This window comes from Schistocerca americana, chromosome 1 (genome assembly GCF_021461395.2).
Source record: "Schistocerca americana isolate TAMUIC-IGC-003095 chromosome 1, iqSchAmer2.1, whole genome shotgun sequence".
NCBI lineage: Eukaryota > Metazoa > Arthropoda > Insecta > Orthoptera > Acrididae > Schistocerca > Schistocerca americana.
Window position 1 is genome coordinate 1149183342 of NC_060119.1, and position 26949 is coordinate 1149210290.

General features: G+C 42.6%; 1 protein-coding gene across 1 annotated transcript in view; it reads left to right on the forward strand.

The window, feature by feature from the left end:
* The first annotated feature begins 2360 nt into the window (after positions 1–2360).
* The window catches only part of LOC124619421 (mitogen-activated protein kinase 1), a 378544-nt gene continuing 353955 nt past the window's right edge, over positions 2361–26949 (forward strand). The window contains exon 1 of the mRNA XM_047145795.1: positions 2361–2491. Coding sequence (XP_047001751.1) covers positions 2361–2491 — 131 coding nt within the window. The remainder of the gene's footprint in view (positions 2492–26949) is intronic.

Sequence of the window (26949 nt, forward strand, 5' to 3'; positions counted from 1 at the left end):
TTAATAAGTACCCTGAATGACTGTCATAAATTTTCCGATTAATCGCATTAAGCACATAACACGCCTTAAACGCGTAACACGTAATTATTACAAATAACATTAAAAATATGCAGTGCGTCTAATAATTTGGCCAGGGACTGTATCTGTGTAATGCAATTGATTTAAAAACTATACTAGCAACAAACAGTCACAAGTTAGACGACATCATAATTGAAGTGTGCACAGAGCAGCATCAGTATTTCACATATCACTATGGTTGTTAACAAAGCTCTACAGCGTATGGTTAGGCGAGCGCGTGAATTCTGTTCCTTACAGTCGTTCCCCATTATGTTAGAGTAAATTCGGTCCTCACGAATTTATTTCTTAGTGAAGGGCATTTCTCTTTCTGTCATGGCTTACTATCGAAACGTGTAGGATTTGATGTCGGCAGCAGATATGGTCAGCCAGTCCGCCCCTGGCAGCTGAGTGGTCAGCGCGACAGAATGTCATACCTGACGGCCTGGGTTCGATTCCCGGCCGGGTCAGAGATGTTCTCCGCTCAGGGAGTGAGTGTTGTGTTGTCCTTATCATCATCATTTTCTCCCCATCGACACGCAATTCGCCAAAGTGGCGTCAACTCGAAAGACTTGCACCAGGCGAGCGGTCTACCCGACGGGACACCCTAGCCACACGGCATGGTCAGCCTTGGATCGACGTCATTTCCTGGTTTCGATGTTTCCTACAGCTGGCCAGTCCACAAGCCCAATCAAGTGTTAAACATAACTCGCAACGTTCAACGAGTCTTTGCCATTTGCGGTACACCTAAGTTTTCATTCTACATTATTCTTCCAAAGCTAACTGAGAAATTTGAAAATTAATTTCATGTACAAATGTAAAGTATTTTAATAAAATATTCTTTACGAGTGGGGTTTATGACCGTTTGACCCCACCCTTGGATCCGCGTGTGACAGGTACTGTCCGTTTCGCTTGTAAGAAAAAATTTCCACCTCAGTCTCGAAGAAGTGAGGTATAAACGTTCTGGGTGTTTTAAGTTCGTGGGCCACCACTCTGTTTCATTAACAGAATACGTAGCATGCTAGTCTATTCTGAGCCTGTATATGACAGTATTTTAATAGTTTAATAGTTCCTGTGGCCATGATACGTTGGATAGTGTGGTGCAAAACGACTAGGAATTCAGTTTCCGGAGCTTCCTGAAAATCTAGTTAACGTACATATTTTGTGCGGTTTCTCTAATTATATTCAAGCAGATGAAAAAAGGGATACGAAACTACGACGAGCTTTTGGTTTTTTTCTGGTCATCTAGTCGTTGGGGAGGTTTTAAATCCCAATATTCCTTTCTTTGACCTACAAATGCGGTTAACGGGATCTGTGAGAGACATTCCGTGGTGAAACCAACGCGAGTTCCGTCGGTATATTCGGTATGTCTTGTTTCGTTTAACATTTACTAGCCATACGATTTAGTTCATGTAAGCGACAGCAAAAAACTTGTTTTTACACGCAAAGACAGATGGAAATATCTTCGGAGGCCGCTTAGGTGGAATCAGTTTTTAGCAAAACTGGGCTCTTGCTTCTCCACCTTATTCGGGCAGTTGCATCCAGTATTACAAGCTACTCGAGATCGGATACTGGTCCATATTCACACACTGACTGAGACGTTATTTAATACTGCAACAGAAATTTATGATATTATTGCTGAAAAATGTGTCACTCCAAATAGCAGTAAAATATAGAAATGACGGCACTGGGTAGCATTTGGTAAAATATGCAAATTAGGAGTGGAGTACGCAAGTTTAGTTTCAGAATAACGAATTAGTTGCACGTAGTGGGAATCCAGACGTCTGGACAAACGGGAAGTTCAGAAAATAAATAATTCTCTATGTCTCCAGAATGAACCTACCTCTTTGCATAAGAGCATGTGCTGTTTTGAAATTTCCTGACAGGTCAAAACTGTGTGTCAGACCGGACTCGAAGCCAGAATCTTGCCATGCGCCTGCAAATACTCTTATCGACTCAGCTATCCAACGCACAGTTTTAAGTTACCAGTAAGTTTCAACTTCAACGGGCTCGTGATGTCTTTATTTCAGATATATTTCACCTGAATCACGCTACAGATGTCTTTTAACCTCCACAATAAAAATAAAGCACAAGTAGCTGAAATTTACACTCGCTGTTTGTTTCTGATGCGAAATAATTTTCCACCGAATACGTTCGCTGCATAACCAACGCTGAAATGCCGGCGACGAATTCAAACATGGCGCTTCATCTTCCCAGAATCCATCACGAGGGAGAAACGGAGACAGAAACCGCGCCTTGTGGCGACTCGCGCAAGTTATATTCCGTGCTGCAAGGTAGTTGTCAAAATGGCGGCGGAGGGTGGAAGTGCTGCCGTAGGTAATCCAAATGCTGAAGTTGTTCGGGGGCAATTATTTGAAGTTGGACCGCGTTATACCAACCTTTCATACATAGGAGAAGGTGCTTATGGAATGGTTGTGTAAGTAATACTCTCTTATTATCAGTTTATGTCATACATATTTGTTAAATGCCATATCGGTGTCAGCTGCCGAAGCGTCATGCACAGTTGTTGACATTCAGAAAAGTAATGTCATTGTTAACTAGGCTATTTCAAGTCACGATTTTACGTAATCACACGCCATCCTTCGTTTTCAGCGACCACATCGTTGTATTACTGTCGAAATCGGCGTTCTTACATATATGTGTAGAACAGAAAACCATTGTGCCGAAAAGAACTATATTTGCCAACAAATTTTTCGTTTTTCGTGAATGGAAGGAGCAATATGTTTTTCAGTAACGTGAAATTATCGTCTACTTGCAACATCAAGCTGCAGTGTTTGTTTACAGAGAGAGAGAAACATTTCTGACGTAAATTCACCTTAGCTCTCTGCGTTTCGGTTGGTTGTGAAGCATTTTTTTTTCCGAAGGCAGTTATCCGAAACTTGGCTATAGTTCATGGAATTTTGATGTTATATATACACAGCTGTGTAAATAGGTTATGTTCTTGCTTAAAAACGAATAAACTTTCGTGATCCATTGAGTAGTGATTACAGAAATATAAATAATAGTTTGGTCATACTGTTTACTAGTCCCTTTTCTGTACTATTAATTAGCCATCATTAACATGATTCATCGAATGAATGATTTCCGTTTGATAACTGTTTCCTTCCTTGTTTGTTGATTGCAGTTACCGACAGATATATTTTAAGAGAAAGTAGTCGAAATGTGTTGGGGACTATCATATCGCTCATGAGTCATTTCCTTTTTCTTTTTTTTTTTCGTGTTGCAGATATGCCGATTGAATTTCTGTAACGTCATTTTTGCCTTGATAGAAATAAAATGATGTTTTCACAGTGTTCAGTAAACAATAACAATACCTTTTTAGAAACCTAATTTTCGTTCAAGATCAGATCATTTCGAAGGATTCCTGCCGTATTATTTTCCTTTATGAAACTGTTCAAATTGTCCATAAAACTGTTATTGGTGGCTGCTATTGATGCTCGAATACGTAATTAATTACTAAATTTCAAACGTAGCATAGCTACACAAATTGTCATAGATTTGACAGTTAAGGAGGCCATCCTTTACCATTAAGTGTTTAGTTCAGTCACCAAATACCACATTAAAAGAATGTGTGAAAGCGGCAATAGAGCCAGCACACTCCACTGCTTAAATATGCTATGAACATACATTTAACTGTCCAAAAGCCTATGGATTCCACTAGATGCCTTATTTCACTGGATCATAGCAATTTTGCTGTCAAGAATAGTCTGTAGACCTGGACACTACTCTTTCTTCCTTATTCTCACAGAGTAATATATATTTACTGTGCAAGTAAATAGTAAAGTCAACAGACAAGTATTTCTCTTAAAATTCTGAGAAACTCTACATAAATACTCAAAAAGGACACATTTTGCTGTGATGACTGGGACACTTTGTCAGTGATTTAATGTTTGTTATTGTTGAAGGCCATGTGTACATTATTCTTTATTAGTTGGTGTGTTCTGTGTTGTCTGGAATATGGGTCTATTTTTTTATGTATCTACTGCCCAGAAATAGTGTCATCAGCTTTTATGAGCCATGCCACAATAACTGTGTAAAGTGTCAGCATGTTGATTTGCTGTATGCGCCTTTTTTTATTTTGTTTTAGTCTGAGTTCACAGGCTACACCATGTCTCATACAGTTTTTGCATTTTATTGACTTTCAAGTAATACCTCAGGTATTGGCATTGCTGTGTTTTTGTAATAAATGTTTGATTATCTGCTATTTTAAATTACTTCCTGCGAAATAGCTCAATTTAAATCTCTATATGTGCAATGTATCTCGGGTCAAAAAGGGGGGGGGGGTTGTTTTTCACTTTCTTGACCTTTCCACTTTATGACCATATTTATTCATCTACTGCATGCATCTCATCAAAACATACTATTTCTACTCTACCTATAACACCTACATACAATGTTTCTCAAACATATCCTGAGCAAGATGGTTTTTGCGTTTGTGTTGTACTCCTAAGATCTTATTCAGTAAATGGTTTTGATTTGTAATTAATCAGGAAATAGAATGTTGAATTATAATAAACAGTTAGGTGTTTTGTTGTTACTGAGTATCTTTGAAATATTGTTTCCTTTCATAACACAATTCTGGGGATGGAGATATTGTATTTGACTATGGCTTACATTGGCTTTGTGGGTGGATGTAGTTACATAAAGAGACATTTTCATAATTTCATTAAGTAAAAATAAGTGTTATTGCAGCTGAGTTTGATATTTCTTTCATCTATAGTTCATTATATTCAGAAATTGGTCCTTTGTGTGTGAGGTATGCCACAACTGTAAGAGTACTGACAGAAGCAGTGTGTTATGTAAGATCTAAAAGTGCCCCATCCTTCATGTCTGATTGTACTGTTGTTCACCAATGGAATTCAGTGCTACATTAATATGACTGCATTTCGTTGAGTAGTGGTGAAATGTAACACTGTCCACAATTGAAGGTTTTATGCCCTTGTCTTATTCTCATCTTACAGTTGACTTATCCAAGCAGTTACAAGCGAACTACAGTTAAAAGTGAACCATAATCAACACATAAGATATGGTATTTTTCACACTAACAGATAATTGCAGAGGTAAAAAGAAACCATGTGACCAAAAAAATGCAAGAACCAACTGAAAATTCAACCCTGGACCTGTGTGTTTTGAGTTTGATACTTCCCTGTGGAGACTGCTGTGTCTTTGCAAATGTATTGGACAGAATGTGCTCAATAACTCACTTTTTGTACTTCCCCATTGCAGGGAGAAGTTGCAAGTTTTCTTTCTTAATGTTTTTAGCTGCTGGGGTCGTATGTTTTATCACTATTCCGCTTATTGACAATATTTATGGCATGATTTGTCAGTTGTCATCCATGATAAGTACTGCTCTAGACGCAGTGTAGGGGTCTACATAGCATTCAGAGATAAGGAATATCAAAGCAAATACAGTTATCTTAAAGTGTCTGCAAAGGCACACCTAGTTCAGTGAGTCAGCAAAACATTGTCAGTCGGTATTCTTGTGTTCCTTATACCCAGATCAGTTAATAGTTTTGTCTGATGGTCATTGATTGAGGAGTCCTACTCTTCAACAATACGTCTGAATTATTTCAAGGATACATTATCAAACTTTTACCATTCCGCACTGAATGTGGATAGAAATGAGTTTCTTGCCATAAGTAAACCAAGACAGCGTCAGAGTTACATGTTCCTCTTTGGTTTTTATGTTTTTAAAAAACAAGGCCAGACCTGTCTTAGACGTCTAAGTGAGCAAATTTGCTGTTTTCTCATGAGGCAGTTACTTTGACAGTAAAGGTTCTCGGAGGATACTTTTAATACCAGATGCAACGTACTGATAATTTCTTGTATCATTAACTCTGCAGTGTACGCCAGCAACACCTGTCGCTATATCCTTTTTAGAACAAAAATTGTTTTCTAGCCGTCCCCATCTATGGATACACATTTCGTCCTAAAAAGGTGCCTACGTATTTATTCCCAAGGAAGAAATATGGTTTGTTAAACTCTTGCCACCAAGCCACGTTTTCAAGGCTGGGAACAGAAAGAAATCTTTTTTAGTTAATCTGGAGAATATTGTCGATGCGGAAAGAATTTGAAACCCAATTCATTCACTTTTACCATTGTGAGTGGTGTATTGTAGGACGATGCATTACCCTGGTGAAAGGTCACCCTATTGCGTGACACTCTTAATCGCTTTTCATTCAGCTCCCGTTTGAAAATATTTAAGAATAGCTCGTAAGTCCCAGTTTCCATATTGCCGATTTCCAGGTAACTGAGAATTTTACCGCAAGAGTTACCCCATCCGTAAAAAAAGGGGGGGTGGGGAGAGGGCGTCCAAAAAAACCTATTAGCAAACTACCGATATTCAGTGCATGTTCACGTTTTGTCACTTGTTTCGTTCGCTGTTTTGCGTAATAATTACAGATCCAAGTTTACTTCACGATCATGAATCGATAATAAAAAAAGCCGCCCTGCGCATTTCGACTAAAGTTGTCAAACTGAGCCGAAAAATTATTGCAAATGGGCTGTTTCTCAAGTCAGCGTCCACAGCTACCGTCGCACGTACAACTTATTCGCATTTAGTTTTTCGTATACAGTGTTTTGTACTTGAGATGTCTACAGTCAGAACTACCTCGCTCACTTTCCCTCAGCTGTCTTGCATTTCGATATCTGGACATTTTCTTGCAGTCTCCGTGTATAATTACTTCCACGGCCTCATTTAAATCCACGACTTCATGCAGCTCAGTTTGGCTTTGTTCATGAGTGGAGGCTTTAAAACGAAATGTGTGATAATTGCACGAAATCCTCCCCACCGCTCGACCCCATCTTCACATCACGTAGCAGCTGCTAGAGTGGGCTTGCTTCACATAGCAGCCAACAGTTTACTGACACATCTGTAGTTCAAACTTCGTTTATAACCGTTACAGCAATCATTGTTGCTATCAGTTCAGCTGTTTAAAAAGTTTCGTTTTATCTTAAAAGAGTAAGATCCTCGTCCTGACAGAGTTGAGCAGCGCCATGTGGGATTCATGATACGATGTTTAGCAATCCCCTTAAGACAAGTTTAGCTATGCCATCTTGCTTGCGGTCGTTACTTGGACTGTCGTTGCAAATGGATAATTTGGGGTACGAGCGGATGGTTCCATCATAACTATGTCAAAGTACCCCGGGTGTTTAAAAATTAACATCGGGGTTTTAAGGCTTTGTAGAATTTATTACGTTCGAGTTACAATTATAAATAATATCAAGTGAAAGAGCAACTCAAGTTTCAATGTGAGCACCATTGATCACACGTTGAGACGATAGGCGAGTTCTTCCCCAACGTTGATCAGTGTGTGTGAAGTAATTGTTGCCAACAACTGCTTCAGTCCTGTTTCTGAACTCAGGTAGATAAGCTGGTAGCAGAGGTACATACACATGATCCTTTATGAACACCAAAGGTAAAAAACGCATGGCGTCAGAGCGGGTGGAAGTGGAGGCCATGCGAATTAAGCTCTGTCACCCGGCCTCTTGCGACCAATCCAGTGGTCGGTTACAACACCGTTTAACCAATCGCGTACTGAATTAAGCCAGTGAGGTGACGCACCATCTTGTCTGTAAATAAAATTCTGTGATTCACCTTCTTCCCATTGAGGAAACAGCCGTAGTAATAGTGCATCAAAATAATAAACAGGTTGTAGGCGCTTCAGTCTGGAACCGCGCGACCGCTACGGTCGCAGGTTCGAATCCTACCTCGAGCTTGGATGTGTGTGATGTCCTTAGGTTAGTTAGGTTTAAGTAGTTCTAAGTTCTAGGGGACTGATGGCCTCAGATGTTAAGTCCCAAAGTGCTCAGAGCCATTTTAAAATACTCAAATAACAATTGCTTCACCGAAAATGAAAAGCCCATAAACTTTCCACCGTGGTATGGCACGAAACAGTAACTATCAAGTTTAAAGCGTGCCTTGTGGCGTACTTGCGTCATGGCCAATAGTTCATAATCCATTAGATTTTTATATTGCAAGAGATCCCCGAGATACTTCATGCTTTCTACATTTTCAGAAACTTTTCCATCGATTTCTAATTTAGTATTAGTCTTCCTGCTTATGCTGACAGTGAGGTATTTGCGTTTTCGTGGACTATCTTCGGCACGCCATTTTGGATGTTCTCTGTTAATGTTCTCAACATCGCCTTGAACTCTTCAGTCTGGTCTATAAATACAACCTTATGAACATAGGCTAGAATATTTATCCTGCGATTTAGTCGAACTCATATGCCAAAATTTGCCACTTGCCTAACACCATTTCTAGGACTAGGTTAAACCAGAGACGAGTAAATACTGTCACGATAATAGGCTCTGTTTATCTCGAATTCTTCTAACATTTCACTCTTGAGTTTTTCAGGTCAGTCACAAGACGCACCCAGTATGTTTTAATGACCAATTTCGCTCACTTTAACAAGAGGATCCTCAGAAATTGGAATTTACAGTTTAAAGCACAGTAGTTGGCAGATTACATTGGCTTAATCTCTGGCAGCATCAATGTAATCAGCACTTCAAACTGTAAATTCCAGAGTTTCTGATGATGATGCTGTTAAATCGAAAGCTCTCATTAAAACGCATTGAGTGCGACTTGTGGCTATCATGAAACAGTCGCTCTTTCCCCTGCAGGCTAATTTCATTCTTTGCCTCACCGGGTATTTTGATTTCCTCATAAACACTTTCGTCATCCAGATGAATTTCATAGTGACTTTAACATACAGAATTTCGTGCCAAAGTGGTCGTCTTTTAATGCTGTCTCATGCATATGTGTGAAGCCTGCAGGAAGGCAATGTATCTCCCTTCGTTCCATCTTTTCCAGTGGTTTGCCTTATGGAATCTTGATTATCTGTTGTTTTTCCTCTTCTAAAGCCTGCCTGCTGGAAACTGAGTTAATTATGAACTAAATAAAGCGATTTTTTGTAAATTGCTGGTTCGTATCGTCGAAGGGCGCACCCCATAGCACGCAAATAGTCCGTACCGTCCTCTTTTTGAGTCTACTGGAGTCCATGGCGTCTCTTAAACCTTCACCCAACCCTACAATTAGCTCGAAATAACTGAACTCATAGTTAAGTTACGAACCGGTGCTGGCAACTGAGTATTTGTGCCAGACTGACATTTTCTACCTATGTCGTCTTAACCCTTTCAGTCCCAACAGTGCAAAAACACCGATTTTTAAATTTTTCACAGAACTTATCGTTATCAACATAGTAACCAACGAATACATGAATAAATTGGCAAAAATTAGGCAATGATTTGGTTTAAGGATGTGGTTTCATTTTGAAACCACTATGACATCCTGTTTGATACCTTCCATCTGTGTGGTAATTTGAAAGCAGTTTCGCATTTTTCCCAGACACAGTCCCACGTCTCAAAATTTTCGTGAACTCATAATGCCTAAAGCAAATTATAGTCCTAAATAATAAGCAAAAAAGTCGTAAAATTTAATAAATTAATATCAAATGTACGTACTGCTCCATTGGTTTCGTTTCAAAACCACGCATAGCAGCATTAGTACAAACTCAGATTTACGTTACAATAATTTTAGATGTACTGTACTACTTTCGCTGTCATTGAACCAGATATGATAACTACAAAAAAAGGCCACAAGCTTCTTCTATCACGTAGCACAATCTCTGCGCTGACTGCTGCTGATAGATGACCTGCTACAATTGTCGGGTCGGCATCTGTCCCGATATATCGGGATCGTCGCCACTATGGAACCGCTTGTCTCGACATTCCGACAAGACCAATTTTGTCCCGATTTTGCAAAATACTGTTGCGAGCCTGGCTATGGTCCTGAAGTAACGCCGTTTAACATGTAAATGCAGCCATAGTTGCATTTATATCAAGTTTATGTTGGCTGGTCGTCTCACAGATGGCATTGCATGTTGCGTATCCTGTATAAGCGCCTTCTAGTATAGCGCCATCATTCGAGAAAGTACATTGCTTCTCCAGTAGTACGCGGCTGGAACTGTTAAAGCAGTGCCGCGCGGAGGAATCGGGCACTTCCCATTTGGATAGCGATCTGACACGATGATTCTTTCTAAACATAATACGAACGACGAGTGCAAGTCAGTAATGTCTGTTTACTGCGGCCATATAGGGTGTGAAGTGTACTTCTATGACTGAACTGTTACTGTCGATTGTTTACCGTCTAATAAACTTATTTTATCATAAAAAGCACTCCGTCTTCAGGCCACGAGTGGCCTTCCGGGACCATCCGACCGCCGTGTCATCCTTGTGGAGGATGCGGATGGGAGAGGCGTGGGGTCAACACACCGCTCTCCCGGTCGTAAGATGGTATTCTTGACCGAAGCCGCAACTGTTCGGTCGAGTAACTCCTCAATTGGCATCACGAGGCTGAGTGCACCCCGAAAAATGGCAACAGCACATGGTGGCCTGGATGGTCACCCATCCAAGTACCGACCACGCACGACAGCGCTGATTTTATCATAGCTTATGAAAATGCCCAAGGATGGAAAATGTCACTTTGCGGATGATCACACAAAAGTGTGATCCTTCTCAAGAAAGGACGTACAGATCAGGAAGCGCTGTGTGAGATACCTAGGTGTTTCTGTAATTCACGGAGATAAGGCGGATGTGGGGCATCGCATTTCTACGGAGAATCATATAAACAGTTTCGCGGTAGCATCAACATCAAAACCTATTTATACATTTTATTCATTTTTACGGCATATGCATTAGACATCGAACCACAAGGCTGAAAAGATGTTTGCGTTAGTTGTTCAATACTCTACTGAAACTGATGGAATCCAACAGAAGCTGTCGTAGGAGACAATTGCAAAGTTTTGTCTAGACACTTTAAGAGAGCTGCGAGTTCCATTAGATAAATTAATCGCTTTTTGTGGAGACAACACCTTCGGTGGGCTTCCTCGACGTGGCCAGCGGCAAGTGTTTCACCAAATTAAAGATGAGCTACGAAAAAATGTAGAAGGAACTGGATCCCTTGCCCATATTCCCCACAGTACTATATCAAGCCTTGTTGGAGCGTTAACTGTCAACATCGAAATAATCCTCATGAAAAATTTAATTACTTTCAAGGTAAGTATAGAGAAATTGAAAGGGTTCTGCTTGTACATTTATGTCAAGCATCAGACTCATCTATCTCAATCAAAAACAAGATGGCTGTTAATGTCAGGAGCTGAGAGAATTCTTGAGCTTTGGATTCCATTTAAACAATTTTTTGACGCCGAAGACAAGCCATCTAAAAAAAATTTTTTTTTCAGTTGCCTGATCAGTGAAATTTTCATTGTGTTCCTGATGTTAAACTCGGCTCCGTTTGAAAGAAATATATAAATCGTGGAGAAGAATAAAGTCTCGATAATTGACTAAGAAACATGCACTGAAGAGCCAAAGAAACTGGTACACCTGCCTGACATCGTGTAGGGCCCCCGCGAGCACGTAGAAGCGACGCAACACGACGTGGCATGGATTCGACTAATGCCTGAAGTAATGCTGGAGGGAATGGGCACCATGAATCCTGCAAGGCTGTCCATAAATCCGTAACAGTACGAGGGGGTGGAGATCTCTTCTGGACAGCACTTAGCAAGGCATCCCAGATATACTCAGTGTTGATGTCTGGGAAGTTTGGTGGCCAGCGGAAGTGTATCAACTCAGAAGAGCGTTCCTGAAGCCACTCTGTAGCATTTCTGGACGTGTGGGGTCTCGCATCGTCCTGATTGAATTATCCAAGTCCATCGGAATGCAGAATGGGCACGAGTGGATGCAGGGGATCAGACAGGATACTCACTTACGTGTCACCTGTCAGTGATATCTAGACGTATCAATGGTCCCAGTCTCTCCAACTACACACGCCCACACAGTTCCAGAGCCTCCACCAGCTTGAACAATCCCCTTATGACATGCAGGATCCATGGATTTATGAGGTTGTCTCCATACCCCTACACGTCCATTCACTCGATGCAATTTGAAATGAGACTCGTCCGACCAGGCAACAAGTTTTCAGTCATTAACAGTCCAATGTCGGTGTTGACGGTGCTAGGCGAGGCGTAAAGCTTTGTGTGGTGCAGTCATCAAGAGTGCACGAGTGGGCCTTCAGCTCCGAGTGGCCATATCGATGATGTTGAGTTGTATATTTCGCAATCTTACACTTGTGGTCCAGCATTGAAATCTGCAGCAATTTGCGGGCCTGGAGAAGAATAAGGTCTCGATAATTGAAATAAGAAACTTATCAATAGACACCCAAAAACGTCTGAATGAAAGGAGGACTGCTAATTTTATTGGTGTGCAAACCAAGATGAGTTTAAACTAATTAAAGAAAGAGAACCCTAACCAAGAAATAATTAATTTTATTTCGAAATTTGAGGAAGAGACAATGGCTTTTATGTTTCATAGCATTTGGTTACTTTGAGAAATGGGCTATTTCCTTTAATAAAGATTGGATGACGTTATGTGGAGCCCCAGATGGACGACGATTGCAAATACTATTATATGCCTTAAAAATTGTATGAAGTTTCAGATAACAATAGTTTTCAGAAATATATGTACCTGAAGAGTTCTTTAGAAACCAAGCGTGAATATTTGTTTTCTGTTTCTGCGTTTCTGCATTTGGAAAGAGCATTTTCGCTGACATCGGCCCAGTGGAATGCTGAAAGAAATCGACTGCTACCAGGGACTATGGAATCAGTCTTACAGTGCCAGTACTATAAGCTGATTTGCGCAGAGTTTTATAAATACGTAAAAGGGGAAAGAAGCATTGCTGAAAAAGGTGAAATCTTCTGAAAAATATGGTGTACCATCTACTTCTGCCCCAAAACGTTCCATGTAATGATGTTCTAAATAAAAAGTAATTAAATAAAATTTTTACTTCATTTCTACACCCCCATCTTCGTGTACCAACGAAGTCCCCGCTAGATGTGGTAACACTATGTCATGGCCACCATTATCGTAGTACCACACCGTACCACTAGATGCCTGTCTTACCATAGGATCAGTGGTTTCATGTGAAAGTCATTCGTACTTCATAACGAAGTTAATGAAATGGTGGTTTCAGTCAGAGGCCACTGATCTACAGAGGTTTAGACATTTGGCTTTCCGAGCTCACCTCCAGGTCTGACTCAAGCATTAATTATAGCTGATCTTTCCGCCTATGATTTCGAAATATTGTTACCAGGTGTTCTCCCACACCTCGACTTGCCAACAATTCTCAGAGGTAGCCGGCCGGAGTGGCCGAGCGGTTCTAGGCGCTACAGTCTGGAACCGCGCGTCCGCTACGGTCGCTGGTTCGAATCCTACCTCGGGCACGGATGTGTGTGATGTTCTTAGGTTACTTAGGTTTAAGTAATTCTAAGTCTAGGGGACTGATGACCTCTGATGTTAAGTCCCATAGTGCATAGAGCCATTTGAACCACCATTCGGAAACTCACTGGCAGTAACAGGGAAGCAAAACCCCGAGTCTTCAGATATCGCACCACAGCACTCTGTTTCTCTGCAGGGAAGTACACATGTCCTGTAGTGTATAGCTCTGCCCCCAAGCAAAGCAAGTGGACATCGCACAGAATGAAACTGCGCGACTATCACTGAATGTCTGAAGCCGACACCTACGAACTAAGTTTAATGCGTGGCGGATAGTGTACCATGTCATACGCTTCATAAAGTAGCTGCAGATGTTGAAAGGAAAAAGGTTGAACTGAATCATTTGCATCCATTCCATCGTCATTAACCCACAAGGTCTAGGTTGAAACCTAGTAGTAATCTCCTCAGTTCAACGTTAGCGCGCTCTCTCCACTTGCTACCAGAGAACAGCTGTGGGCAGTTAGACCCGACCAACTTCTAACGTGGATAAAACCTGCTGAGTGTCTACAGTCAGGTACATTAGATCGGCCCATGTGGAGATCGTTGAATAGGCTGACATCAAGTGCTGGTAAATCCAGGGACAACCTTGTCAAATGAAACTATCTCGAAAGTGTGTCACCTGTGTCACAGTCCATGCACTGAGAAAATGGTGATGAGGGCTCAATCTGTTGCACTTACTGTTGCCCAATTCTGGTCGACAATCATTTAGGTTGCTTCTCTTTTGTTCAATTATATAAACTACCTAAACTGTGTTCTTTCACTTCTGTAATTTGTTGTTTTAGCGGTGTCCTATAATATTGCACCTATATATATAATTGAGTTTAGTACGGATTTTGACTTCAGTCAAAAAAAAGGGTTACGTGTGAAAGCTTGGTATCGATATGCAGCCTTCTGTCTTGTTTGAATTGTTAATGGTGACAGCAAGCCGACTCGTGGTTTATACGTGTCGAGTATCACCAAATATGGGTGCCGAACAAACGTTCCCTTCCCGTGGATGGATCGCCGACGATAGATGCAAATAATGGCAGCGAGACTTCCCCGATGGGTTTCTTATGAGTCTTCCTTCATGTAGGATGCAAACTGTTTTGTTCGGGGCAATGGTCAGTTTGTGTACACCAGTTATTAATATGCAGCTGCGCTTGGGAATTTGCCGACACTGCCCCAGCTGGTCATCGGCATACGCTACGATTCCATCGGATCAGTCAAGCCTCTTCGCAAGATGTAATAGAGGTTCTGTTGCTAGACCCCAGAAGATGGGTTCCACATATCAATCCTCGTAGGTATTCCGTAGTGGATCTTTTGACACTTTCTGGTTCCCTGTTCGCCACTCAACGACCGTGTCCCTACAGCAATCGCGTAGGCTGAGGTACTGATTGGCCAGTTCTCACGTGCCGCCCCCCCCCCCCCCCCCCCCCGCCACTAGACACGCAAACATCGCAGGATGACAGAGGATCTCACATGGCCGGCCGTGGTGGCCGAGCGGTTCTAGGCGCTTTAGTCTGGAACCACGCGACCACTACGGTCGCAGGCTCGAATCCTGCCCCGGGCATGGATGTGTTTGATGTCCTTAGGTTAGTTAGGTTTAAGTAGTTCTAAGTTCTAGGGGACTGATGACCTCAGTTGTTAAGTCCCATAGTGCTCAGAGCCATTTGAACCATTTGATCTCAGATGCGTCTGTGATGTCTATCATTAGGGCTGTTTCGTATTTTCAATCATGTCAATTGATTGCTTTTCCGAAATGCATTGTGATTGCGGTCCAGTCCCGTATATGCCTGTGTGAATGTACTCCGTCACACAGAAGGCGTTCCTGGAACTTCAGCAATTGTGTTCAGTAAACAAATCGGCGAGTATGTTTTTGGATCGGTTGGGTCTTTATCTGCTGCTTTCGTGAGGATTACTGTGGCTGCTGTTTCCCACAATGCGGGTATTATTCTTAGCGTCTCGGTTAGGAACGAGGGTAACAAGTGGTACGAGCTGTTGTACGACTTGCGCGTAGATGCTGTTGGGTCCATGGGCTTTCCCTTTTCCCCTAAGTATTGTTATTGCCCGCGCCACCCTCTCGTGCAAAAGGACAAGTGACCGTTTTAGTTCTGTACTCAAGTTGTAGTGCTGTTCGTAAGTTAGTGTGTACAGAGTGTATACGCTCCGGGACAATCCGGAAAACTCGTTTTTTTTTTTCGGGGGAAAAAAAACGAGAAAAACCCGGAAAACTTTTAGAATTACAGGAATTTTTCCTTGTTTTAGTCGTCAGTTAAATTTTTGTAATTTTGACTGGTAAAAACTGATAAGCAGAAAAGTGTCAAAGGCTTTAGGATGAAGACTGGAATACGTCATAACAATAAACTGCTGCCAATGAGCGTGACGTCACAAGTGTTTACATTAAGTTCGTTGGAGCAGTTGCCAGCGCAAGACTCAAGTTTCACACGGAATTTGCAGTCTCCCCTACATAACTTGAGTCTTGTGTTGCCAGCGGGCTCACGCGCATGCGCAGTTGAGTTGCATATGGCCAGGACCTATTCCCACTTCTGGCTACTTGAAGTGTGGCTGTTGGCTGTATCAGCAGTAGTAACAAGCAGCTAGATGCTTCTACTCGGAAAAATCCAAGCTGCCAGATTCGCGCATGCGCGGAACAGTTTGGGCTGTAGTGGGGAGGATGATAGTCTCCACGTGAGTCGTGTTTACGTTTAGTGATTTTGCTCTTTTCTCCTCGTTTACAGTTCTCACATCAAATGAAAACAAAACGGATTTCTGTGGCTTGGCGCTGCCAAGTGAATTAAAATGCATTCACATAATTACGGAAGGCTAAAATATTAGTTTTTCTGGTTTTATTTTATTTTCCACGTTTCTGGCAGTCAAGCATTAATCGTCTTGCATTACAGTTAAGTTGTTTTTGTAGGTTTACTAAATAAATGTAACTTTTATTAACCTTTTCCGCAGAGGCACTCAATTTATTAGAAAGGAAATGTTTCATTCCACACTATTGGTTAGTTTCAACTGTTCACTGAATTTCAAGTGCACATTTTCATCTTCTGGCACGTACGGCATTATGCCATACGGTAATAAAGAACCAAACATGAGATAATACAGATACTCCAAGATAATTTGCATCCCGAAAACCGCACTGAAAAGCTTAATACCAGATTTGGCCTACTTCATGGTGAATCTGGACATATGAATGTGAAGTTTAAGCTGAATTATGCACTTTAATGTGGTTTACGAAATTCCAATGCTCCAGTATCCTCTGTTGTTCTATTTCCTTTATGGCGTCATGTAAGATCCTAAAACACACACACACACACACACACACACACACACACACACACACACACACACACACACACACGAATATCGGGGGCCTCCTACGTCATTGTGGCTGCCCATGTGCAGTAACGCCTGTTTCTGGCGCTCTGTGGCAACTGCTGAAACGAACCTATTTCTAATAGGTCGCGGGAAATATTGTGAATGGTGCTCTGAAAAGCGTTCCATTCAAAGTAAATTTCCTTGTACGCAAGATCAAATATTACGTGTGAGAATGTGCAATGAATTTTGCGTTTGACTCCCATTTAAAACTTAACACATTGAGAACCAGCCACTTAGAAGAATTTCGAGCCCAGAAGACCAGACATTGTCATTATTTAAAATTTTATTCACACATTTGTGTCATGTATCCGAAACTGTAACAAGCAAAAAGACCAATATTATATGTATTATATGTGAAAGTTTAGCTTTTCTTGTAGCTACACCACGTGCATTAATTTAAATAATTAACTTTTCCTATTTGTGTGCTCGCGCTACTTAACAGTGATTTTGCTATTGACTGACCACATCACGTGTCCTAAGCTCTTAATATATGCTGTCATTGGCTGGCGAGATCACGTGACATGAGCTATGATTGGCTTACAAAAGCGCGTTCCAGTCTCGATCTCAGTGCTTCGGAAATTAACGTGCTGTGTTTGGAATTCGAATCTATACTTTCGCTATACGAATACGAAAATATTCAGCGTAAATGGTGCTACACATCAAAGATCTTTCCAAAACTTTTTTTGCCGAGATTTTTCGTTCTCTGCAGTGCCGGGAAGTTCTACGCTGGTTTATAAAAGCTTTGCCATTCAAAGAATTGATATTTTTACAGCTACGAGTGAAAGCATGCTGTCACTTATTGTGGAAAAAGTGCTTTTTTAACCGTGAAATTCGGGAATTTTTTTCCTTGTCCGCGTATACACCCTGTGTGTACTTGTAGCTGTGTGTTTTGATCGTTACCGGGTAGGAGTTTTTGCAGCAAGCATTCTTTAATGACTCTCCGCCCGGGCTTTTGCGTGACTTAATCTCGTGGCGGCGTTGACAAAACAAGGGCGGTTATGAATTTTCCCCAGTATCTTTTCTGTATCTCCTGTGATGTCCCATTTTTCCAATGTTTTGGAGAGGCACAGCGGTGTTACTCGTGGTGTCACGGTGTGGGAAGCCGTCAGCGATGATTTCAGGTCACGGCCGGTTGTGATTCGGTGAACTTTTAGACAGCACAGCAGTACTTTCCGGACATAGCGCGTTCTCGTGTGTTACCTCCCATGCGACGGTATCGTGACGCCATTTTTCGGAATGACAAAGTGCGTCCACGCGCGGCACGTGTCTCTCTGAACAGTCTGCGCGATGATGAGGTACTCCCGTGACGAGCAAGATCGCCAAACCTGTCCCCGATAGAGCGCGTGTGTAACCAGCTCGGACGTCAACTACGTCCCAGCCCCAGTGTCCAGGATATGAAGGACCAGTCACAACAGTTGTGGGTCAGCGTGTCTCTGGAGAGGGCACAATTTTTTAAGCCTCTCTTCCCAACCGAGCCGGCCGCGGTGGCCGTGCGGTTCTAGGCGCTCCAGTCCGGAGCCGCGCTGCTGCTACGGTCGCAGGTTCGAATCCTGCCTCGGGCATGTTTGTGTGTGATGTCCTTAGGTTAGTTAGGTTTAAGTAGTTCTAAGTTCTAGGGGACTGATGACCTCAGATGTTGAGTCCCATAGTGCTCAGAGCCATTTGAGCCATTCCCAACCGAATAATTGCATGCATCCAGTCCAGAGGAGGTGCAATGTTATGTAAGGGGCAGTCAAATGAAGCCCGAACACACGACACAATGGGACCATGGAATAGTTCCTTTCAAAAGTAATCAGTTACAGCTACATCTATACTCCGCAAACCACCTTGAGGTGCATGGCAGAGGGTATGTCCCACTGTAGCAGTTATTAGGGTTTCTTCCCATTCCATTCACATGTGGAGTGAAGGAAGAATGATTGTTTGAATGCGTCTGCGTGTGCAATAATTATACTAATCTTATCCTCCTGATCCCTATGTGAGCATTACGTAGAGGATTGTGGTGTATTCATAAAGTCCCCATTTAAAGTCGGATCTTGAAACTTTGTTAAAAGACTTTCTCGGGATAGCTTCGTCTATTTTCAAGAGTCTTCCAATTCAGTTCCTTCAGTATCTCTGTGACACTCTCCCATGAATTTAACAAACCTGTCACCATTCGTGCTTCCCTTCTCTGTATACACTCAATATCCCCTGTTGAACCTATTTGGTATGGGTCCCACAAACACGAACAGAATTCTTGAACTGGTCATACGAGTGATTTGTAAGCAATCTTGTTTGTAGACTGATTGCAATTCCCCAGTATTCTACCAATAACCTGAAAAGTCTACCACCTGTTTTACCCACGACTGAGGCCATGTGATCATTCCCTTTCATATCCCTACAACATGTTACACACAGGTATGTGTGTGAGTTGGCCGATTGCAACAGTGACTTACTGATGTCATAGGATACTACATTTTTTTCATTTTGTGGAGAGCACAGTTTTACGTATCTGAACATTTAATGCAAGTTGTCAATTTTTGCACCACTTTGAAATCTCATCAATATCTTACTGAACATTCTTCAGCTTCTTTCAGGTAATACTTCATTATAGATAATTGCATCATCTCCAAAAAGCCTAATGACGTTATTTATATTGTATGCAAGGTCATTAATATACAACATGAACACCAATCGACGCACACGTTAACACATTTATCCCACTGGGAGATGAAACGATCAATTTCTGTCTCTTAGAACGCGGCGCCGGCCGGGGTGGCCGAGCGGTTCTAGGCGCTACAGACTGGAACCGCGCGACCGCTACGGTCGCAGGTTCGAATGTTGCCTCGGCATGGATGTGTGTGTTGTCCTTAGGTTAGTTAGGTTTAAGTAGTTCTAAGTTCTAAGGGGCTGATGACCTCAGAAGTTAAGTCCCATAGTGCTCAGAGCCATTTGAGCCATTTAGAACGCGGGCGGTCATCCGCTGACGGATCCACAACTACACTCTCTCTCTCACTTCCTCTTCCGACTGAAACCGACGTCCACGCACGTCGTTCTTCAGGTCGCCAAAATCGTGAAAATTACACGGAGAGTGTCGCAGTGTTTCCCAGCTAAATCGCTGAAGTTTAGCCTCCGTCCGATTGGCGGTGGGTGTTAACGTGCAACAAGATGAGTCGGTCAGGCATCATTGCTAGCCGTTTTGACTTTATGGCGCGTCGCAGTTTCTGCAAGGTGTCTTCATAGCACAACGCGTTGATTGTGTTTCCACGCTCGAGGAACTCGATGAGCAGACGGCCCCGCAGTTGAAGCAGGTGGTCGCCATGACGTCACCGGAAGTTGTGTGAACAACTTGGATTTCTTTGGCGGGGGAGATGTGGAATGTTTCCACTGCTGGCTTTACCGTTTGGCATCGCGCTGTCGGACGGAAGCATCCTGTTGCACGATAACGTCCACCCCCACAGTGCCAATCGGACGAACACTATGCTTTAGCGATTTCGTAGGGAAACACTGCAAAATCCTCCATGTAGCCCGGATCTTTCACCGTGCGACTTTCACATCCTTGGTGACCTGAAGAAAGATAGACGTGGAGGTAGGTTTCAGTTGGGACGAGAATGTGTAAGAGTGGGTCCGTCAGCCGCTGACCCGTTCTGAGAAACAAGAATTGATAGTCTCGTTTCCCAGTGAGATTAACGTCGTAACGCGTGTGGAGATTACTTTTGAATGGAACCATCCCATGGTCCCATAGTGGCGGGAGTTGTTTTTATTTCACTGCCGCTCATTCTGTTAAGTAGGCACATACTGCCAAGTTATTTGTAAATTTGACACTGAGATAACATTACATACCCTCCGAACCCGTAAAGCTTCGTTTTGTTTCCTCTTCTGGGTGATCCTTTTTTTTTTTTTTTCAGGCAGTGTATATTCAAGCAAAATGGGTTTACACCACTTAGCCGCAATCAATGTTGCTGCAGACGCGCTAAATCTCCTTAGGAGTTTCTGCATCTGCCATTTTGTAATATCGTCAAGTAAATTGGATTAAAACTTACGCGACAATGCAGCGATGTATCGCGGTTAGCCTGACCTCCGCGCCAGGATGAAGTAGCAGCAACTCGTAAGGTGTGTGTAAGCAGCCAGAATTTCGAACATTTGTCCACTTAACCACGCTAACAATGAGACGGTTGATGTTTGCCGCAAGGACTCCGCTATTCGTGATGCGCATGCGCACAGCCCCTCGTCCCTGTGACAACTGACTTCCATGGCGAGACCGTGTAGTAACGTGCCAGGTGGTTGCAGTTCTCACGGAGGCCCAGTGTGGGTTGTAATTATCATATGGCAGCGTAACTTGGTACATATACGAAAGCGTTCACGGAGAACCAATTCACGCTGGAAAAAAATTAGTTCCAGTTTTGGCCGCTAGGTGCAAATATGGCGCAGTCCAGCGTCTCGTCGACGCCTTCTATGTTCATACTGAATAAATTCTGAATGGTGCAGTTAGTAAAAAAAAAAAAGAATCAACATTATACTTTTTTCAGCCTTTCTGCCCACATACCGTTCCTAATCCATTAGATATGGAAACATTTCTTCACGTCTTTCCTGCATTCATAGCCCCAGATTTGTACCTGGTGACCAAAATTATTAATTTTTCTTCATCGTGAATCTCTTCCGCATCAACGCATTAGAATACCTCCTAAGTTTCACTGCCACACGGTAATTAAAGCCCGCACTGTAGCTCTGGGAGTAGCTACATATTACAGGGTAGCCAAAAACTCTGGAAATCAATTTGACGTGTCAGGGAAATTGGAAACAACACTGGGAAAATTTTATTTTTGTCGCAGTAGATGAAATCGTTTGTTTACTGAGATGTCGTGCATCGTTGCTGGCTGGGCGCAGCTGAGAGTGCTTTGTTTGGATCTGATTCTCAAACTGTTGGCGCATCAGTCTGAGACGGCGGTCATGTTTGCACGAGTTGTGTCTGAGTGATTGTGTGAATCTGCGTGTGCTCCCGTTTTCTGACGAAGGCATGAGCAAAAATTTGTGAGAGTGTGATTGTCTTTCCTATGTGCCTGTCTGCGGCTCATCAGTCATCTTTGAGTGAGTTGATACCTGTCGTCATTAGTGTTGATTCTCGAAGTATTCGCGCAAGTTCTCTGTTGCAAGGATTGATCACTGCGATCTCATTTCATCAACATGTCTGTGACTGACCGTACCAGTGGACTTCCGTGAAGGACGAAACCGCTGGCCATTTCTGTGGGCATCTCTAACGGATCGGGCCTGCCGATCTGAAGGCCATCGTTTCCCACTAATGTACAGGCCCTGCCCGTCGGATCTAGTCTCACCGATCTGCCCGCAGGCCGTGTCTGTGTGTGCGACGTAATGCGGCGGATTTTCGTGGTTTATCCATGGGCCCAGGACTGCGGCGCTCCTCGGCAGGCCAGAGGACACCGGCGGTGGATTTCAGGAATTGCGACTGTCTCGCCACAAGTACAGAGTATAGCGCGCCTTTTTTAGACATTTTATTTAGTCTAGTACATTTTTGACACATTCTAAAGTAGTTTATATATTAGAAAGTATGGACGATAAGAAGAAGAAAATTCAGTCGGCGGCAATTTGTACGCTGTGTATTAATGTTTTTCTTCAAAGAAAAATCACACAATACCTGTAAAATCATAGACATGACACAGTGGCTAACAACTGACAATACAAAACATAGCAGAACCAACATTTTAGTGGCGGTCACATGTAGTGTTAGTTTAAACAACTCTTCCCCACCTTATACACTTCTTTCGAGAGGCCCATTTTTTCTGGTTCCATTTCTGAAAGTAGTGAAGGTATTTTAAATCTGCCTTGCGACTCCAACAAAATGCGTATTTTTGTCACCAAATGTGTTCCGCTTTATTGATATAAAATAAAATCAGTGGCCGTAATGAAATATACAGGCCACTTGGCTTACTTTCTCCTTCTGAAAACAGTTCATTACAAAGATGTTGATGTTAGTACTTAATATTTTTCCTAACATGTTTAGAAATACAGAAGTCGTTACATTTTGTTGTCAACTTATATCCTTACTTACCCTTCATATCTCAAAATTTGTCACGGAAAAATGCTAAAACTTGTCTGCAAATCAGGGAAATATCAGGAAATTTCACTTGGGGTACCTTTTGGCAACCCTCAATTAATTATAACCACCCTGTATCCTTGCCCACCAAAGCCACGTGTTTTTTTACCAATATTTTAAAACTATTGCCATTAAATTGCAGTGGACACTGTAACATTTTTGGCGAAGTACGCCTACAGTTACGCCGGTGTTCCATATTGTTTTGTATGGTTTGCCCTTCTAATTAATATAATTTGTCAGTTGTTATTTGTTTCTCCGTCTTAAGCTTACTGAACTTTTATTAAAGAGAATTTTTACACCAGACGCGTTTCGTTTTTTTTTTTATATAAAGCATCTTCTGTGGTCACTGGCGTTTCTGCCTTTTGTTCGTATATTCTCTGAAGCACTCCTTGCTCCTTCTTTGTTAGTAGACACTATAATACTGTGCTAAGGGCAAATACCCATAGCTTCAGTTCGAATTTCAAAAGCGAGGTGAAGTGTAAATAACACAAATGCAGAGTAACAAAAAGTGCAGAAATGCAAAAACTGGCAAGTGTGTGTGTGTGTGTGTGTGTGTGTGTGTGTGTGTCAAACAGTCTTTCGACACCAACCTCTGCTAACAAAGAGGGAAGAGGCAGTGGTTTGGAGAATATGTAAACAAGAGGCAGAAAAACCAAAGATCACATTAACATAATTTATCTTTCCGCAAAGATAAACGTCTGATTGTGGCAGATTTAAGGTGAAAAAAACTTAGCATAACCGAGCTATTGGGTAACAGTTTGCCAGGCAGTAGAATGACATGCGAAATGAACTGGCTAGCCATCATGCTAATGCGTCTTCTTCTTTACGTAAAAAAACTAATCTCCTCTAACATCAGAAGAAGACATTGTACTAGGAAGATGCACGAGAACCGTAAACAGTTTTAAATTTTTGTATCGATTCTGGTTGAATTGACCCCCCCTCACACACACACACACACACACACACACACACACACACACACACACACACACCGCCGTATTTAATGGAGATGTGGAACCAAGAAAGTTCGATACTGCGATGCATTCCCGAACAGCATCATGCTTCGCGTAAAAATCTTACATGTTTGTAATGATTCAATACTCTTCGGTTGACGAAAAGCTTCCGGTCATTTGATCTCACGAAACAGTAGTAAAAAGTGTTTGTAAAGAACTGATGAATATTTGGAATAAGTCATTGGAGGTTTGTAACTTTGTTGTTCTTCTTGTCGTCAATCGAAAGACTGGTTTGATGTAGTTCTCCATGCATGTCTATCCCGTGCAGACCTCTTCACCTCTGAATAATTACAGCGACCAACACACATTTGAACTTGCTTCTTGTATCACATTATGTTAAGAAAAGCAGACGTATGAGTCCACTGGAAACACTGGAAATCAATGAACGTATGACACAGAATGGCAACCTCAGTTATTGTCTTCCTCCCGGTTAAATTAGATTTTAGTCATGCAATTACGAGGGCGTGCTGGGAAGTAGTGCCCCAGAGGTTTATTTTCATTCTGTTCTGAATATCAGTTGAGGTGTTATGTGTCATGCGTATTACTTGGCGGACTTTCCTGCTTCGCTGACGCACATTCCAAACCTTTGCCGCTAGAGACCTCCGATTTGCATGTAGCGCGTAACATGGCGGTGTGTAACATAACTATGTTGGTACGTTAGAAACAGCGTGCTGCAATTTAGTTTCTAACCGCAGTAAGCGTGCTCCCAATTGAGATACAGAGAATAATGACGGTGATGGTTGTATCAGCATCAGTAACGTGCGACGGTGGGTTGTTTGTGCCCGTAATGAATGAAACGGTGATGCTAACCTCCAGCGTGTGTGACAGCAGTGGAGTGGACGACTGGCTCGGCAACCGACGAAACTCTTGGAAATAGGGTTGATGATCTTATAAGGGAAAATCTTCGGATTAATGCAGACACTGCCCTCAGATAAGTGTGGGATATCGCGAGAGTGTGTACAGACCATCATTGCACAACTGCGGAACAAAAAACAGTGTGACCGATGGGTGCCTCGAATGCTCCTCCTGACATCAAACAGAAGAGACTAGAAATCTGTCAATAATTTCTTTTGCGTTTTCAGCGTGAGATTGGTGGTTCCCTTAATAACGATGTGACAGGTGATGAAAGCTGGTTCACCATTTTGACCTCGAAAACAAGACTGCATCAGTGGAAATACGCAACGAAAGATCACAGACGGCAGGCAAATCATGCTTAGTGTTAAGAGATGTTCAGGTTGGGTGATTTGAAATTCATGCCTAAGGGCATCACCATAAACTCACCACCCATTGTTTTGTCTTGCGTAACGAGCCACTCCCACAGTGTGGCTGTGGAGCCAGACAGTCGGTATCACCTATATTGGTGGAATGTCCCCTTCTTTTCGCTCTTCGTACTACGTATAGTCTTCCGGATTCCGTATCTTTAATTTTAGCAGACGATTCACGGATGGTTGAACTGGTCCTCAGTTTCCTACGTGAAACCGGTTTTTATTCTCAGATACAAGGGTTTGCTTTACTCCTGGAGCAGGTGCAGGGTGATGGTGGTTGGGACCTCTCTTCGTGTTTTCTAGGTCTGGGACTCATGACCACTCCCCCGTGCAAAGACCGCGCTTTTATCCCGCTGTTTTCCAGTTTTTAAATTTTGTCCACCCTTTTATGCCTTCTACTATGTGTGTTTTAACTTCCTAGTTTTATAGTTTGTCCTCTCTGATTGGATCCGTCCACTTTTATCGGACCTCCTTTCTTCCGCAAGTATCTTTGGAATCGGGCGACTGATTACCTCGCCTTTTAGTCCTATAACCCCCGCCCCCATAAATCAATCGACGATAAACTCTGCAAGGTACTGCGAAACATTCACAAAACTGAAAGCACGAATTCGAAGAGTTCGTCCACACTTGCTGCATCCTGTCCTTCAGCACAATGCTGGACCCCACAAGAGCGCTGAGACATCCGCAACAGTACGACGCCTTGCTTTCGCTGTCATCGATTATCCTCCGCAACGTCCTGACTTGCGATTGTGGCTCTGTCAACAAAGTTAAGCATTCTACAGTGAAGCTCTCAACAAACTGGTCGCTCGTTGGGAGAAATGTGTTCAATACCAGGGTGACTATGATGAGAAATACACTGAAGAGCTAAAGAAACTGGCACTCCTGCCCAGTTATAGTGTAGATACCCTACGAGCACGGAGAAGTGCCGCAACACGACGTGCCATGGATTCGACTAATGCCTTAAGTAATGCTGGAGGGAATGGACACCATGAATCCCGCAGGGCTGTCCACAAATACGTAAGAGGACGAGAGGGTGGAGATCTCTTCTGAACAGCACTTGAGCAAGGCATCCCAGATATGTTCAATAATGTTCATGTCTGGGAAGTTTGGTGACCTGCAAAAGTGTTTAAACTGGGAAGGGGGTTCCTGGAGCCACTCTGTAGCAATTCTGGACGTTGGGGTGTCGCATTGTCCTGCAGGAATTGCCCAAGTCCATCGGAATGCACAATAGTTACAAATGGATGCAGGGGATCAGACAGGATGCTTACATGCGTGTCCCCTGACAGAGTGATATCTAAACGTATCAGGGGTCCCAGTCACTCCAACTGCACACGCCCTACACAATTGCAGAGCCTCCACCAGCTTGAATAGCTCCCTGCTGATATGCAGGGTCCATGGAGTCATGAGGTTGTCTCCATACCCGCACACGTCTATCCTCTCGATTCAATTTTAAACGAGAGTGGTCCGACCAGGCAACGTGTTTCCATTCGTCAACAGTCCAATGTCTGTGTTGACGGGCCCAGGCGAAGCGTAAAGCTTTGTGTCGTGCAGTTATCAAGGGTACAGTAGTGGGCCTCCGTCTCCGAAAGCCAATATCGATGATGTTTCGTTGAATGGATCGAACGCTGACACGTTTTGATGGCCCGCAATTAAAATCTGCAGCAATTTGCGGAATGGTTGCACTTCTGTCACGTTGAAAGATTCTCTTCAGTCTCGTTGATCCCGTTTGTGCAGCATCTTTTTCTGGCCGCAACGATGTCGGAGATTTGATATTTTACTGGATTCCTGATATTCACGTTACACTCCAGAAATATTC